This window comes from Peromyscus eremicus, chromosome 5 (assembly GCF_949786415.1).
Source record: "Peromyscus eremicus chromosome 5, PerEre_H2_v1, whole genome shotgun sequence".
In the NCBI taxonomy this organism is placed as follows: domain Eukaryota; kingdom Metazoa; phylum Chordata; class Mammalia; order Rodentia; family Cricetidae; genus Peromyscus; species Peromyscus eremicus.
The window spans coordinates 135,720,436-135,738,357 of record NC_081420.1 but is presented as its reverse complement, the minus strand read 5'-3'; the positions used below and the strand labels follow the sequence as shown (position 1 = coordinate 135,738,357).

Below are 17,922 nucleotides of genomic sequence, written 5' to 3'. Positions count from 1 at the left end.
GGATGCCCTGGACACAGTCAGCAGAGAAAAGTGACTTGGGCCAGGAAAGGGGCTTGGTTGGGAGTAAAGATCACTTACTCAAGCTTCCGGAGCTTCGGCAGGCAAGGGAGCAGCTCCACAAGACTCAGCACTTCTGGGTCCTTGAGCTGGTTGCCGTGCAAACTGCAAGGAGACCAAGGCCCAACCCCTCAGGTGGGGGGATGGGTGCTAGGAAGCCCCAGGTGGTGGGTGACAGTCTTATGAAGTGAGGTGGGGTGATCCAGAGGCCTGCTCCCAGGGCTTAGATGTACAATGTGCCTGCATTCTGAGTTCACTGATGTCCCAGGGGACTAGTGAAGTCTCTCTAGGAGGCTGAAGACTCTACTTCTGGTCTCAGCTCTAGTCACAGCTCCCCAGAGCCCAGGACAACCTCTCTGACCTCACTGTCTCTACCTGGAATCCCAGATGGAGGGACAGATGGATCTATGGTGTGAGAATGGTTGAGAGCAACAGGGGAAATTAAAAATAAATAAATAAAAGAGGTGATGGGGGCTAAGATTAAAGATTAAAGTTACCCAATAATCGAGAAAGTGAGTTTTAATAAGATCAATGGTTTAAACCTTCATCTCAACCAGAGTGACCACTGCCCAAAAGCACTCATCAGTGGGAGCAGCAGGGGCTGGCCAGCTTGTGTTCCATCCTGTAAGTGCTGTATCCTACTTCCTGGGTGAGCCTGCTTAGATTCAGTGGTTGCCGTTCTGGATCTCAGGAAGGAGCTATCTAAGACTGTAGCAGACCAAGGATTTTGTTGAGACTGTGTCTCCTAGTAATGTCAGAAGATGTACCCATAAAGTTTCACCAACATGACTGCCTAAACATGATCTGAACAAGGACAGCATCAACAGACCTGTTCAAGTGGATGGGAGAAAGCCCACGACACCTCAACCCTACACCAAGAACTATAGGCAACTGAATGCTAAGAGGGAGAAATAGTCTTCCCCAGGGAAGAGCACATCAATTGGTTTTCCAATATGAAATGGTCAGCCCTAGAAACATACAATTAAGTAACATTTACTGAGTGGGTTGTGTATACAGTAACAATTAATGAAAAAAGAGGCCATGAATCTGAAAGAGATCAAGGAGGGGTGTATAGGAGAGTTTGGAGGGACAGAAGGGAAGAGAGAAATGATGTAATTATGTTATAATCTCAAAAGTAAAATAAAAAAATATTTTTAAAAAGATTGTAGCAGAGGGTCCCTGGCTCCACCTTTCCCTGAAGCAATCAATTCCAGACACAAGCAAGAGGTGTATTGTGCAGATGTGCTCAGCCAGTATGTGCTGCATCTCAGTGTACCTGTGTGTGCCACACATGTACCCATCTGTGAATAGGCATGTGACACACCCTTGAGTTAGATGAGCATGTACTTCTGTGCAAATGTGTACCCAAGTGTAGGAATGTGAAGTTGTACATTGTATGCATTAATGTGTCCCCATAATACATACCTTCTGCCTAGACACTGCAATCCCTTTTCCTAGAGTTACGGAATGAGAGGAGGGAGCCCAAAACTCATAATCCTCGAAGATAACCCCAAATGTGTGCCCTGTTGGAGTTTGGGAGGTGTTCTTTTGGATTTGGCTCACCTCATTCTTGGACTGATGGCTCTCTCTCTGGTAGTCCCCAATGGAATATGCAGGCCCCAGGGGTGTCCTAAGAGCTGGGAAGTGACCCTTCTCCCAGGCAAGATAGCCTTCTCAGAGATCACTCACCTGATTTCCTCCAGCTGGGAACAGAGGGGCAAAGCCTGTACCAGGTGGCTGATGCCTCGGGCTGTGATCTTACTTCCTGTTAACCTACAGGACAAGCAAAGATGGTAGAGGAATGGGAATGGAGAAGAGGGCTGGCCAGGAATCTGTCTGTTCATAACTAAGCAGGGAAAAGTGCGCCAGACATCCTTAGTTGCATATTTTGCTTGCAAGTCTTGGCTTACCCTAGGGTCTTCAGGCTCCCCATAGTAGGCAAGCTTCTGCCCAGAGCTTCTGCAAAGGCGTCCCCACACTTTCTGCTTTTAAAGCTGCAGGGGAGAAGCAAGTCAGTGCTGGGCAGGGCTTAGTGATTGGCATCATTGGCATCACTGGCAGTGTCCATGGGGACAGACGGGGCATCATAGTAGCACGAGTCATCATTGTGGCTGTTGGAGTAGTTGCTTACAGCGTTAGCTTCTTTATCTGCCAAATCAATTCTCCACTTCACCCATAGAAATATAGTCATATATAGTTCAAATCATGGCAAGAAAACATCATGCATGCTTTTGCTCATGTGCACATGTGGCAGCCAGAGGTCCTTATCACTTTGTTGTTTGTTTGTTTGTCTCCCACTGGTCCTGAAACTCACTGTAGCCTAGGGTAAGACAGTGAGCTCTGGGGATCCACCTGTCTCTGCCCCTCAACTGCTACAGACATGAGAAGACAGGCTCAGCTTTTATGTGGGTGCTGGGGACTTGAACTCAGGTCCTGTTGCTTTTAAAGCAAGCCCTCTTAGACACTGAGCTATCTTCCCAGACCCAAGAAACTTTCCTTAGAAAAAGAAACAGCCGGGCGGTGGTGGCGCACGCCTTTAATCCCAGCACTCGGGAGGCAGAGCCAGGAGGATCTCTGTGAGTTCGAGGCCAGCCTGGACTACCAAGTGAGTTCCAGGAAAGGCGCAAAGCTACACAGAGAAACCCTGTCTCGAAAAACCAAAAAAAAAAAAAAAAAAAAAAAAAAAAGAAAAAGAAACAACCACAAAGAGTTAATTATCAAAATGGGTAGAGACTTTAGTAGAGGTACAATTTCACCTCACAAATGGGTCTAAAAAAAATTCAATTTTCTATCATTTCAAAAACAAGATTGTCACCATTCCTTAGCCTCTTTCTTTAAAAATGAATGTTACCTGGTGTGCTTTTTTAATTGGGGGCGGGTATTCCTTTTACTTGATTATTTTGTTTTCTATGCTGTTCACGTTTCTATTTTGTGTTCAGTGTTTCAAATATGGTTTGTATTAAAAGATTTTAAGTGATAAAACTGTAACTCAGAGGGCTGGACTGCCTTGTTACAACGTTAATATTATATACTGAAATGTATAAAGTGTTTTCAGTCTATTGACACATATAACATGTTTGTAAATGAAACTTGGTGTTGATCTAAAGGAAGAGAACAAGAAATGGAGCTCTGGCAGGAAGTAGTTTACCAGCCAGAAGTGACATTTCCAGCTTCTCTTGCAGCCCAAAATGGCTGTGTGGCTATGTTCTCAGTGATGCAATGTGACTGCAAGGGATGTGTCCTATTTCCATGGTTACTTTTAAACACATTCCTCCATGGTCACCCTTTCCCTTCCAAGTCAGGGTACAGGGACACCCATGGTTCAGCATTGATCCTACAGCTAGGATGTCTGAGGGGATGCTGGAGGAAGGACTGGGGTCTCTGCATGACCACATGGGATAGAGCAAGCTACCGACTTGGACCACCTACTTCTGAGTTGTCCATCACAGAGACATATACTCCAACAGGACTGCCCCCATAGTATCCCAGGAGGCTTGCACTAGGACTACACCTTTGTTCTTTCTAGCTGATAGATACAGAGCTTTGGCTCTGGACCAGATGCCATATTGAGAAGCCTGTTGGGCATCATCCCATCTCATTCTCCCATATCCCCATGACTTGTGTACGCATTGCAAGTATGGAGAAGCACCCTCAAGGGAGGTAATATGTAGCTTGTCCAAGGTGAAACAGCCTTGAGCAGCATAACCCAGATTCAACACTCCAGTCCCTGACTGACAGAGAGATATGAGAGTCAAGGAACCACAGGCAAGAGACTCCAGAGGCCTGATCAAGGTGCATGGTTACCCTTCCAGCGTTACACACTGGATGAAGATAGGACATTCTTTTCGGACAGTCAAGACTTGAATCCAGTCTCTTGGGACTAGTTGGCCTCCTGCTTTCCCAAAGCACAGTGCTTCCCCCAACCTTCCCTACCTCCCTTCTGATTTGACTCACCTGAGATTCTCAACCTGCCCACACCCTATCAGAGCCTCTGGGCAGTGGGGCTCCAGTGGGCAGCCATCAAAATCCAGGTGAATGGGGGCAGCCTTGTGTTCCAAAACATTGGCCAGTGCAGCCAGGTCTGCACGGGTCAGTGGGAAATTGTGGAAGGAAAGTTGGAAGGGGAGGCTTTGGGCAATGAACCTCGCCAGGTCCAGCTCCTGGGTCTCAGCCACACAGTGACACAATTCTATCATCTTTGGCCCCGTAAGCTTTCGGCTAGCCAACTTCCTCAGCACCTGAACAACAGCAGCCTGCCTGGAGCCCACCCAGGCTTCGTCCTGCTGAGCCAGGTGGCAAAGGAATGTACGGCAAGTGTGGGATGCCAGGCCTGCCAGGAAGGTAGGGAGATGGTCGGAGAGGCCCAGCCTATCTTTGGTCCGCAGTACCCAGTGGGAATTGAGGGTGACATAGCAGATGAGCATGTCTTTGTCCACTGTGTCACTGGCCATCAGATACAGAGCAGCAAAGAACTCTTGCAGGCTTAGGTGGGCGAAGGCATAGCCTATTTTTTGGTGCTCAGGACTGGTACGGATACAGAAGGAGGTCAGGAGGCTGTGGACAGCTCCAAAAGCCATCAGGGGAGGAGGGATGTCTGCCATAGAGAAGACGACCTTCCCAGTGTCCAGTCCCCTAAGGGCCACCTTTCCAAGGTCCAACAAGGATGTGGCAGGCAGAGTCCCACTGGGGTTAAAAGTCTCCACCATCTGCAGGTACAGCTGGGTTACAGTGGATAGCAGGGCCGTAGATTGGCCTGGGGGGCTTCCTGGAAGCAGACGGCGGAGGCAGAAGCAGGCAACTCTGCACAGTGCAGGTACTGCACACATACCCCGGAGACGCTCGTTGCTTCTCACTTCTGCCAGGGCCAACTCCTGCGACGGCAGATCACTGAAGAAGTGGCTGACGTACCTCTCTACCCGCAGCCCATCAAAGCCCCACATGTACACCATGGCTGCCTCTGTGGGCACACAGGCAGGCAGTTTCCCAGGACGAGAGGTGGCCATCACCCAGCAGCCTGGCAGAAGGGTCCCACGGCAGAGGTCGGAGAAGAGGGTGAAGACCGAGCCTGCATTGTCGGAACCCACGGAACCGGCATGGAGTGCCTCATCCAGCCCATCAAAGATCAGTAGCACTTGATGGGCATTCTCCCCCAGGTACTGAAAAACAGCATCAGACTCTGACTCCGGGCTCAGGTACAGATCAAAAAGGAGCTGGGGCAGTGTCAGCAAATGTGTGATTGCGTTGAGGTGGCGGAACTCAAAAAGGAACAGAGCCTGGAAGCGGTCCAGCTGACCGTTAGCCCACTTCCAGCAGAGTCGATGGGCCAGAGTGGTCTTGCCCATCCCAGCCTTTCCCAGCAGTACTGTCACTCGAGGTCCCTTGTGGGCCCTGAAATTGAAGAGATCTTCGATGCTCACATCAACGTCATCTGCTGCCTCGGGGCATCCCATAGTGGCTCCCTCCTGAGCATCCAAGGGTGCTGTAGCCCGGCTCCACTGCAGAATTGGGGGTACGTAGGCCAGTGGGGAGGCCTGAGGATGCCCTGCTCCCGTGCATACACCACCATGGTACTGTTGGGCCGAGGTCTTTAGGAGTTTCAGGTACTTCTTAGCCAGCTCTGCAAGGGGCACAGTAACGGCATGAAGGCAGGATCTCTCACACTTGATACATGTCCTGGGACCCTGTGATCAGGCTGTTACTGTCTTTAGCCTCAGCCATGTGTGCATGGGGGCAAGTATCAAGGGCACGGTGAAGGTTCTTAGGCCATCCATACTCCCAGAAGGAGTGGTTGTACAGCAACATGGGCTCTGAAGCCACTTACCCAGGGAGGTGAGGATGGGCCCTGGGGTTACAACTCTCTCTTCCAGGGCAATGCAGGTGAGGTCTTTTTCAGTCAGCTAGGGGAGGTTGCTCGCTTTGCAACATCTATGGGGACCAGCTCTAAGATAGCAGAGGCAACTGCATCTTTCCCTTGAGAGTGAGTGGGAACCAACAAACCACAGACTTTGTACCTGCCAGTCAGACCATGGGAACTGGGCTCCCGCTATGCCAAGTGTTCCTTCCTTCCTTCCTGGGTCATTGGGAAGACTCAGCCTCCACCCCTGCTCCAAGGAGGACTGAAGTAGTGGCCTATTTTGCACAGATGTGAATTTTCTAGCTCTGCCCACGAGTGGTGGAGTGTACGTGCATGTGAGGGCTGGGCCAAGGACTATTCCAGATCACTGACAGAAGATGAAGGAAGTTTCCCCTCTCCTCTTCCCCTTGGCCTAGCCTCAGTGCCCTGTGTCTCCATGGACCTCCTGTCTGGGGGTTCTCCAAGGCACCTTCATCACCTCTATCCTCACTCACCCCCAACATGGCCACTGAGGGCTCAGGCCTGAGGTCACACTAGTTACCACCCTGGTGCTCCCACAACCTTGAGGACAGTCTGGAAAAGCCAAATGACGAACCCGTCCTTGAGATACCCTGTCTCCTCTCCTGTTCACTCAGGACCTTCAGTATTTCTCTCCTAGAGGCTTGGAAAACAAGCCACTGGGCCTCCGAAGCTTCTCATCTCTAGGGGCAAGGCCTAGAATCTGTCTGTGATCAACCTCAGGGCAACCCAGTCTTACGCGGGGTTCCCTACTCCCATGACCCACCTAGCTGCTGTTTCCTGCAGTGCTTCCGGCGGGGGGAGGACCCACAGCTCTGAGAAGGGCGCTTGACACCTGGAAAGAGAGAAGTAAGGACATGGGGGAGAAAATGGGGACCCAGGCAACAACTTTGGGGTGCTCTCTTCCACAAATGGGCCCAGGCAGAGAAGAACGAGACATCCTAGGATTACGAGAAGGCTATTTCCATAGCTTCACCAGCAAGCTTCAGGCTCTGGTCCAGGATGAAGCAAGTAGGCCCACAGCAGGGCATTCTAAACCCCATGTCCACCAGGGAAGGGGCAGGTTCTGTGAGAGTGAAGCTTTCAATTACTTGGTGAAGCCTGCAGCTGGTCCTTGTTAATACACATCAACACCATGACATGATACCTGCCTTCCTATAATTTCATGAAGTGGGGACAGGGACATGAGAACAGGCTTCCTGGGTGACACCTGACAGTGGATCTATAGGGCTGAGGCCAGCCACACTCAGTCTCTTCCGGGGCCCCAAACTAGATCCCTGGTAAAAGACAGTGGGGCAGGTCTTGAAAGTCACTGAGAAAGAGGAGGTGGGACTTGGTGCATGTGCTGAGGAAGAAATGGTGGTCACTAGCCAGTACTAGCTTAAGGTGAAGACTGAGCATATCAGCTGGCACCCCAAATCCCTATCAGCTGGCACCCCAAGCCCTAGCCCCAGATCTCACCATGGTGCAGCGGAGGTCCAGGCTGGCTGTCCTCACCGGCTCCTATCTGCTTAGAGAATTCTGTAAGACAGCAGAACGCATGCCGCTAGGGATGTGGGATACGGTGTCACGGTGGTGCCTGGGTAGCTCTGAGTGGTGTCTGCTCTGGGGACAGCCATAGGTTCCAGAGATTAAAAACTGACACCCAAGCCCATCTGCCAGGGAAGCAGGCGGTACACTCTGCATGCAGCAATGTGCAGATGTATACATGTATATATACAAGTGCACATGTCAGTGAGGATGTATGTCTGCACACATATCTGTGTGTGTATGTGTTCACATGCATGTATGTGCAGTCTGCTCATGTGTGCATGAGTATGTGTCCCCACCTCCACGCTGGTAGAGCTCATGGTTGAGTTTCCACTTTCTATCCAAGGGCCCCTCCTCAGTTCTATGCTCAAGAAGGGGCTGAATGGAATACTCAGCCCCCTGCTTATTAGTAGGGGCTGAGGTCTTCTGACTGAACTGTAGAAGGAAGCCTCTTGGTCATTGCAGGCATTTGGAATGTATGGCTCTTCTATGTCCTCTCTGTGTGATCAGATGGGTCACTGGGTGTGTGTGTGTGTGTGTGTGTGTGTGTGTGTGTGTGTGTGTGTGTGTGAAGCTCTGCAGGTCACAAGGCTGTGCTGGCAGCCTCGTACCTCCCATGTGGGCCCTTACCGTCTTTTTGGCCCCAGATGCTCAGCAGTGGTACCTCCAGGTCTAGAGGCACAGTAAGCTCCATGCACAGACTATAGATGAAGGACTGCCAGGTGGCCAGGCCCTGGGTGTACAGCCTCCTGAGCTGATGACGAATGATCTCAGGATCGGGGGCCTTGCTGCTGGAGTCCAGGTCCGTGGTCGAAAGGTAGAACCTAACCTGGGTGTCCAGCCATTCTGAGTTTTCACTCAGCAGCCTCACAAGCCAGGCCCACAGGTTCTCAGTGCCCAGTTGAAGGCTCTCAGGGTCCATCAGAAGCTGGCCCTGTGGAGATGCGGGGAAATGGTGAGCGTGAGGGTAGGAGAGTGGGGGGCAGGCAGGCTGGAGGGAGTGGTCTGTGATGATTTTGTTAACTGGCAACCTGACACAATTGAGAACCGTCTGGGAGATGAGCCTCTGGCCATACTTGTGGAGGATCATGTGCACTACATGAATTGATAGGGAGGATCCATCTCGACTGTGGATGGAACAATTCCCTGGGATCCTGGGCTGTCGAAAGTGAAGGGAGGGAGCCGAGCACTGGCATTGGTCACCCCCTGCTTCCTGACAGTGGATGCGACTGTAACCAACAACTTCACACTCCTGCCGCCCTGACTTTCCCACGTGATGGACTGTACCGTTGGGCTGTGAGTGTATTTTATCTCCGCTGTCAGTGTATTTTATCACAGCAACAGAAAGAAACCTGGCCTCTCCACGTTGTGCTGGTGTATCTGCTCACGATCAGCTTCAGAGACGGGCCTGCTTCTGCACCCTCCCACATCTGTAACTATACCCCGGCTAAGCAGGTCTACCAGCTCTTCAAAGTGTACAGGGCTCTAAGGATGCTGTTTCCATGGACCGTATGTGCTGTTCTCAGTCTGAATTAATTTCATGACGGAGATATCTAGCCATCGCTAATTCTGTTCTTTCTTCCTTTCTTAGTACTATAACTCCCAGCTGTTCCCTGATTATCCGGAATAGACTGGATCCCCCAGCCTCCCTAATAGTTAGACACAGCCACACCATGGGGGGTAGGGTTGGCCAGTGGGGTGCAAGTGGAACGTTACCTGCCTTCTTTTGCTTCTTCCTGGTGGCTGGAAGGTTAACAGGATGGCTAGACCTTGGGCAGCTATGTTGGGTCACAAGGTAGAAAAGCCAGTGCTAAGGAATGTGTGGGTAAAGTAGCTCACCTTCCCGGGACTCTGTGCCTTTAGCCCTCTATTATATGACTGAGAAATACATTTTTATTTGGTTCAAAATACTGTCACTTAAGGAATTCTGCGTATAGTGGACCCAAGTCTTAGCTACTACGAATCATCTGCTCTCTCTCTCGCTCTCTCTCTCTCTCTCTCTCTCTCTCTCTCTCTCTCTCTCTCTCTCTCTCTCTCTCTCTTTCTTTCAGCTAATTCTCTCTTTCCAAAGATTGAGTTTTATTTTTTATTTATGTGTCTGTGTCTGTGTGACTGTATGCCACATGTGTGTGGGCGCCTGCACAGGCCAGAAGAGGTCACTGGGTTCCTTGGATTACAAGCAGTTCCAAGCTGCCTGATGTGGGATTGAACCTGGGACTTGTGGAAGAGCAGCAAGAACTCTTAATTGATGAACCATCTCTCCAGCTCAATTTCCTCCATCTAGATGGAAGCTTACGAAAGCCTGCTGGGAAGAGCAGTTCCCATCGCAGGCAAAGGGCGTTTCCAAAGCAGAAACCTAAAATAATGAGCGATGGTTCTGATCTAGTAACTCCACACGCAGCAGGAAGCCATCATGGATACACAACTGTTTTTAAATTATAAAACTGTTCATGGCATGATTATTTATAATAATTAAAAATCAGAAGTATCATGAGTAGCAAACAGACGGGTTAATGAAATGTTGGTCTATATGTTGAAATAAGCTGTTTGGGGCATATTTCTCCATCAACACTTACAAAGTACATACTGTGTTAGGCATGGTATTCTCTGGATGTTACTACAGGTTAGCTAATCCTCACATCTGCAGAGATATCACCTCTAACTCTAGAAGGAGTGGGAGGCCCCCCAGGAGCTGGCCTTGCTACATCACTGTATATCCTGGGCACTTGCGGGGGGCTGGCTGGACATTCGTGCCAGCTCCTCCCAGGCTCCTCTCCTCCATTAGACCTGTATCACTTGTGCCAGAGCTTACAAGTCATGCAGTGTGCTCACATCCATGATCCTTAGGCTGAGACAACTGTCCCTGGAGGAGACTGGATGACTCAGGCCAAGGAAGAGAGGAGGTACCCAAGGCCAAACATCAAGTTCATGGCAGAGGCAGGATCAGAAAGAAGAGTTTTTGGCTCCCAGGTCAGTAAACTTCCAAAGCTTGGAGTCTCTGGTAGCAGGAGACAAGGGCTTTGTGTGATTTTGTCCTAAGGACATGTCCACACAAGAGTATGGCTTCCTTACTGGGCTATGGTATCCGGCAGCCATGCTGCCTGGGAAAGGATCACCCAGGGCAGTAGGTGACAGATGAAAAGGAGGTCTGGACAGGTGACGCTGGGGCAGTTCCTCATCCTCACATCAGCCTGACATGGAGCCTTTCTTTCGCTATAGGGGTCCCAGCTCTTGAGATAAGACACCAAGCTCTTTAAGCAACCTTGATGGGAAACAGGGCATATCTCACCATTATAGACATGGTGACTTCTGTGGGAAATGGCCTCTGGGACACGATTTCAGCCCAGAGATCCATGGTCCAGAGCCAGGAGATGATTACTGGCCCAGCTTACTACTAATTCTCCATGGTAGGCCTTGAGGGCACTTACAGATGTCCTGCTCCCCTCTTTCTGGGCCCTTGATGGTATCATAGGAAACCATCCCTTTGCATTTGGGTGTGGCTGTGAAACTCGATTTGTCTGGTAAAATATGTTAAAAATTAATAGGTCACATTTTGTACAGATGTTTCAAGAGCCAATATGTGACTCACCTTGATGTCTGCTCCCCTGTTCCATTTCAGATCATGGCTATTCCTTTAACCTGAGTCTGGGCTAGAGGACAATGTGGACCAGAGCTCCCCTCCATTCACAACAGCCAGAAAGCAAGGGTGGGAAATGCTGCTTTGGGGGCAAGTTACTTGTTACTGCAGCAGAACCTAGCTGACACACTCACATTGTGACTTTGATTTAGTTTCTTCTCTGTCTGTTGTGGGGAAGTGGAGGAAGCCTTGGGTGAATATGTATTATTGACATGAACATGGACATGGCAAGCACCCCAATCCTGAGACCTAGGGAAATGGCAAAGCCTTCCCTCCTGATGGGAGTATGAATGTTGATAGTGTGAAAGCATGGACTATACTTTCCTCCTGGATGTTTACAGACTCAGACAACACCCCTAGAGTGACCTCCTGCTAAGACTAGTTAACCTCTCCTTGTGCTATGCATTATAAACACAGACAAGTTTCTGGATTGCATAGTAGGTGCCCCCCTCAGAGCAAGCACAGCCCATCAGATCCTGACTTCTGTGTGTGTGTGTCTGTGGCTTCTTCATTCCTGCATTGCCTCAGGTTTCCAGGACCAAGCTGTGCAAGACATGGCAAAATGTGTGCCTCAGTCATACCATCTATAAATGGGTAGAATAGAAGCTCAAAGCTCATGTTCTATGCCAGTAATTTTCCATTCTCATGCTAAATAGTGCCCAAGGGCAAGTTTGTTGAGTCTGGATAACCCAGTTAAGACAGAAGTCAGTACTCAACTCTCCCTAAGGGTACTTGGCCAGGTGTTATACTTTATTAAGTATTGTGAGAATGTTAATGTTCAGCCTTTGGCGGTTGCGCACACCTTTAATCCTAGCGCTTGAGAGGCAGAGGCAAGTAGATCTCTGAGTTCAAGGCCAGCCTGGTCTACAGAGTGAGTTCCAGGACAGCCAGAGCTACACAGCACAGTGAAATCCTGTCTTGAAAACCAACCAAACAAAAAAAGAATAATAATGTTCAATAACTGAACAATGTGTAGAGAATGAGAGACTTGGAATACTTGGTCCTAGATGGAATGTTATCCTCAAACCTCTCCCCACAAGGCTCAGGGATCTATGCAGAAAGGGAGGGGGTGGAAAGATGGTAAGCGTCAGAGGTGGTGGATGACTCCAAGGAAACAGTGTCTTCCAGACACAACAGGACTGGTACTCATATGAACTCACAGAGACTGTGGCGGCATGCACAGGGCCTGCGCCGGCTCAAGCCAGACAAGGTCCCAGCACTGAGAGGGGAACTGGACACAGGCTCCCATCCCTAACCGAAAACTATCTCTAATTGGTGTCTGCTGGCAAAGGACGACTCCCTTGTCTCCCATGGAGTGTCACTGAGTGTATCCACCACATCTCAGGGCAGTTCTGTGCCTCAGCGTAGTTGGCCAGCTGAAAAGGAACTCTATGTTTTTTTAATGTGGGCTTTTGTTTTGTTTTTGCATTTTTTTTTTTTTGGTCTGATTGGTTTTTGCTTATTTTGATATTTTATTTGTGTGGGCTTTTTTTTTCTTTTTGAGAAAGAACACAAAGTTGCATGGGTAGTGAGGTGGGGAAGGTTTGGGGGGAACTGGGGGAGGGGAAAACGTGATCAAAATATATTACATGAAAAAAATTAAATTAAAAAAAAGGAGGGCCGGGCGGTGGTGGCGCACGCCTTTAATCCCAGCACTCGGGAGGCAGAGCCAGGCGGATCTCTGTGAGTTCGAGGCCGGCCTGGGCTACCAAGTGAGTTCCAGGACAGGCGCAAAGCTACACAGAGAAACCCTGTCTTGAAAAACCCAAAAAAAAAAAAAAAAAAAAAAAAAAAAAAAAAAAAAAAAAAAAAAAAGGGAGGGGAAAGGGATGTTAATGTTAAAAAAAAAATAAGCTGAGTGGATGGGGAGCCTTACTTGTCAGGCTCCTCCTCGGGCCTGGTTGCTTTGGGTGGGAACCTGTCTATTGAGCAGCCCTTTTCTTGGCAGCCAGCAGGATTGCCATCATGGAAGTCTGGTTGCTTGAAAACTCCCCAGACGCCTGGAGGACCGTGTAGTCCAGCTCCTGCTCCAGCCACAGCTGCTTCCACAGGCCTGTGTCATCTCTGCACCCTGCTGTCTCTGTCCCAGCCTCTGCCTGGGACTCTTCAGCAGCCTTCCCGACACTCCCATGTCACGTGCTGTCACTGGTGTCCACCAAGCCTGCAGCTGCTGCCACCTCCAAGTCTACCTGGCTGCCATATCTCCTCTCCTGCTACCGGCTCACATCCCTCTACCAAAGATAATGACCACCGTCGGCAAGAAAGGGTCGCTCTGGGGAAGCCTTTATTGAAGCCTAATGTTATGCCGGGGGCAGCATGAGATAGTGTCTCCCCTCTGGCTCAAAGTAAGTTTAACAAGCATCTCTAAACGGGTAGATTAGAAGCTGGAAGCTCCTCCGTATAGTCTGTGCCAACAATTTTCATTCTCATGCTCAATGGTGGCCAAGGGCAAGTTTGTTGGGTCTGGATTAATTGGGAATGCTAACACTGGCTGCCACTAAAGGCCGAGAGTCCGTATGTCTGAGGCTCAGGGGCTATATATAACATTACCGAAAGCCAGGTGACACTCTCAGAACTGTTAACACTGACACCAACTATACTTGCCCCCAGCTGCTGCTGAGGGCTGAGGGCTACACCAGCTGCCTGGCACCCAGCGCCCACGCCCAGAGCCAAAGCCTCTACTCTGAACACACAGGACTCGAAGTCTCTGGCTCCTCCTGCTCTAGTTCTCGGGGCCTGGAGCTGTAAGCCCTATGCCTGTCAGACCTGCCCAGAGATCTCCGGAGCCCTAGGGCCTGGGACTGCCCACGCTATCAGAACTCCTAGCCCACTCTTGGTTACCATCCACGGCAGCCAAAGGGTACAGCTGACTGTTGACACAGGGATGTGGGACATGACACTCTTGGCCACAGGAAAGGAGAGAAGGAATGGACAGAAGGGGAAAGGAGAGAAGAGGAGGAAAAACACCTACCTGACTTCCTGGATCATGATAGATGGTCTAGTGTCCCCACGCAGAGGGTCTCCGGAGTGTCTGTGCCTTGTCCTCTGCCCTTCCGTTTATAGCCTGTTTCCATAGTGCAGGTCCTAACGGGAGAGAAGACGTGGTGATCTCCTCCTCTTCCAAAGCCAAGAGGAACACTGCTGTGTCGAGGACTCCAGCCCCTGCCCCTGCCTTAGCGATATCTCTGAGGACATAGCCCACCAAGTCCCCAGGAGGTCAGCATTTGTACCCTTCTTTCTTCCTACTTTAAAGCGTTACTTTCACGGTTTTAATCATCAGAAAGTTCTGAGCATGGTGATGCGTGCATGTGTGTGGTCTTAGCACTTGCAAGGTGAAAGCAGCAGAGTTAGGAGTTCAAGACTATCCTCAGATACAGAGTGAGTTTAAGGTCAGCCTGGGTTATGTAAGACCCTGTCTAAAAGAGCGGGAGGGTGAAGCCTGAGTATGGTAGTACACCTTACTGTGATACAAAGTTAATGTTCTTCCCAATGCACAGGGTGCCATCAAAACACCAGTGCGGAGACTCAGAGATGGGGCTACTGAGATGTAAGGAGGTTGTGAGGTGGATCTTCAAGTGTCCCTGTAAGACGATGCAGGAAGCCACTGTCTCTTTCTTCCCCATGAAAACACAGCAAGGGGCTGGGAGCCCTCACCACACAGCAGATGTGCTGGCATGCAGATCGGGGTCTTCCCAGCTTCTGAGAGTGTGAGCAACAATTGACATCCAGACTGTGATATTCTGTTACAGCCACAGAAGTGACTAAGACACACCTGCCTGTAACCACAGAAAGTAGAAGGGAAAAAATCTCTACATTGACGTCAGGCAGAAGGCAACTTAAAGTCCATCTGGCCACCCCCGAGTCCTTGATGAGATGACAAGAACAGTCATTTGGGAAAAAAAAAAAAGGCAAACAGGATGTGTGGCTACAGTAAATGCAACAGTGCAAGGCATTTTCAGTTAGAATGGACAGTTCAGGGCTCAGGCTGCAGCTCTGTGTACAGCATGTGTGCATGGATTTAGCAACCACAAGATCCTGGAGTCAATTCACAGGAACACACAAGACTTAAGAAGAACTTAAGGCAATTTTATCAAAGGGCCACTTGGGGGATAGGCAGCCGGTATGTTGGGAAAGCTTCCAAATATAGTAAAGCATCTTCTAGAGTGGTCACCACTGTAAGGAACTTGGGTTAAAAATAGAAAACAATGACCAAAGGAATGGCATAGAGCCCAAATGAGCTTCATATTCACACAAAACTCACTAGTCAATGGTGTTTGCCACCACAGTCCATTAAAGAACAATGATTAAAGAGTTATTTTGCTTTTTATTTATCTGTCTGTGTGTGTGTGTGTGTGTGTGTGTGTGTGTGTGTGTGTGTGCACATGCATGTAGGGTGCTCTTGGATGTCAGAAAAGGGCTTCAGATCCCCTGGAGCTGGAGTTACAGGCATTAGTGAGCTTCCCAACATGAATTTTGGAAACTTAACTCAGATCCTCTACAAGAGCAACCAATGTTTTTAAACACTGAGCCCATTGTTAGCTCCTAAATAATTGTTTTTAATTAAGTGAATTTTAAATGTTTTGCTTAGGACTGGAGAGATGGCTCAGCAGGCAAAGGTGCTTGCTAAGTACCTGGGTTTGATTCCCAGAGCCCACGTAAAGGTGGAAAGAGAGAGTGACTCTGCAAAGTTGTCCTCTGAGCTCCTCTCTCTCCCTCCCTCTCTCTCTCTCTCTCTCTCTCTCTCTCTCTCTCTCTCTCTCTCTCTCTCTCTCTCTCTGTAATAATAAATAATAATTTAAGAAACTGCTTGGAGCTCACAAACCTGGGAATACAGCATTTCACACCCATATAGGCTGGCTGTAAGGAAAAAGATGGACTCTGTTGATACGGATTTGGAGAAACTGGAGCTCTCATATATTGCTGGCAGGAATGATACCACTACTTTGGAAACCAGTTTGGAAGTTTATCATAAACCCTGTTATGCCATTCCTAGGTCTAGACCCAAGAGATATGAAAATATTGCCAACACACACCTGGTCCCTGAATGCTCACAGCAGGACTGATTATTTTCATAATGAAGTGCTCCACACCTGAATAAAGTTACTGAAAACAATGTATACAAAAAAAATGTGTTACAATGAAACACTCTTTATCATCCACTAATTTTCTATTTGGGGAAAAATGTCAATGATAAAATGAAAGCAACACTCTGGAAAAGGTGTTACATATGAGAATCAGCTGATTTTCCTAATAGACCAATGACTCTAACAAAACATGGAAAAGACTAACAACTACACCAAGAATACCGCCAAGGACAAGCAATGACAGTATTTAGGGGAAAACAAACACATATATTGTTTTACGTTTGTGGATAGAGACCTATTAAAAGTACTCCAGGGAAAAGGTCTGTAAATTATCATTACATGTAAATTACCCCAGTCACATGGTCACAGGCCCCAGGGGTTACTGACACTCTCTGAAGTGGATGGCTGAGACAAACTTGCCTGTCCTCCATTGATGGGTGAGTCTGTGGTTCCTTTTTTTGGAGGATGTCCTAAAAACCCTGTGGCCCCTCCCAGGCCCCCCCTTCACCTTCATGTACTTGGTTCACATCTGACTACCTACACATGTGCCTCAGCTGGAGGCCAAGGGTTTAATTTGTTTCCTTAGGCAAAGGATGCTGAGAGTTGATGTGTAAACACCCAACTCCCTCCTCATTAGGCAGGCTCCCATTACCCATAGTGTGAACTTGACCAATGACAGGCCTCTGAGATGCCTGACCTCCCCTGCCTCCATTGCCTGTCCCCAGAGTGCTTGCTGGGACCACCTCCTAAGTGAATGAGCTGTGTTTATCTCCAGGTTTGCTCATGAAGGAATCCAAACCAGAACAGGAACTCGGCAACACGGACAGCCAAACTCTCTTCCACTTAGCGTTTACTTTGTAGCACTGTCAGTGTGTGTGGCAGAAAAATTAAAGTGTCATTAGTGACTTACACTTATTAGGAGGCAGTAGGGCACACAGGCTGTCCTGCAAAATGTTTGAACTATCCTTGGGACATAGCGACAGGACTTTCAGGGACAGGGACAGGGGATGCTCACCAGCCGGCCTTCACGGTGAGTATTCACAACGTGTTGTTCAGCTGGGAACAGAGAAATAAGCTAAATAGCTTGCCCCAATTCGAAAGGATTGGAATCCAGGTTGTCAGCATTCCAGTACACAACGACAAGAATGGTGATTGCTCTCCTGCTACTGCATCTGAGAACTGAGGGAAAGGCCAGGGTCCATCAACAGGAGATAGATTATGATGCACACACATGAAGCAGTGACCCGAAGGACATCGCTAGATAAGTCATGGCTGCTAAAGAAATACAAATTTTTAAAAAGCTTTGACCTCATGTATACTCTACTAAACCAGCATAATTCCTACCTGCATTCTAAATACTTCTCCTTATACCCACGGATGAGTGTAGCTGTCACCCGGAAAAGCTTCTCTTTGCAGCAGACAGAGACCATGACCTAGCTGGTCAAAATGTATAGAACAACTGATTGTACGGTGCCCAGACTTAATTGATACATCTGCAACACAACTCCCAACACAACTCTAAGGCTCTGGGAACATTGTGGAGGAAGGCTGTAGTGCTTTGAACGAGAACAGCCCCCCAGAGGCTTGTATGTTTGAATGTTTGGTCCCTAGATAGTGGAACTGTTTGGAAAGGATTACAAGGTGCAGCCTTGTTGGAGTATGTGTGCCATTGGGGTGGGGGGGGGTGAGTTTTATGTTTCAAAAGCCTATGCCAACCCCAGGCGCGCTCTCTCTCCCTCTCT

At 48.9% G+C, this 17,922-nt stretch overlaps 1 protein-coding gene across 1 annotated transcript in view; it reads right to left on the bottom strand.

The window, feature by feature from the left end:
* The window catches only part of Nlrc5 (NLR family CARD domain containing 5), a 57,886-nt gene extending 49,499 nt beyond the window's left edge, over nt 1-8,387 (bottom strand). The window contains exons 1-7 of the mRNA XM_059264572.1: nt 8,090-8,387; nt 7,391-7,450; nt 6,696-6,764; nt 4,012-5,674; nt 1,968-2,051; nt 1,747-1,830; nt 79-162 (exon numbers count right to left, since the gene is read on the bottom strand). Coding sequence (XP_059120555.1) covers nt 79-162; nt 1,747-1,830; nt 1,968-2,051; nt 4,012-5,674; nt 6,696-6,764; nt 7,391-7,450; nt 8,090-8,381 — 2,336 coding nt within the window. The 5' untranslated portion in view covers nt 8,382-8,387. The remainder of the gene's footprint in view (nt 1-78; nt 163-1,746; nt 1,831-1,967; nt 2,052-4,011; nt 5,675-6,695; nt 6,765-7,390; nt 7,451-8,089) is intronic.
* Between the last annotated feature and the right edge of the window lie 9,535 nt (nt 8,388-17,922).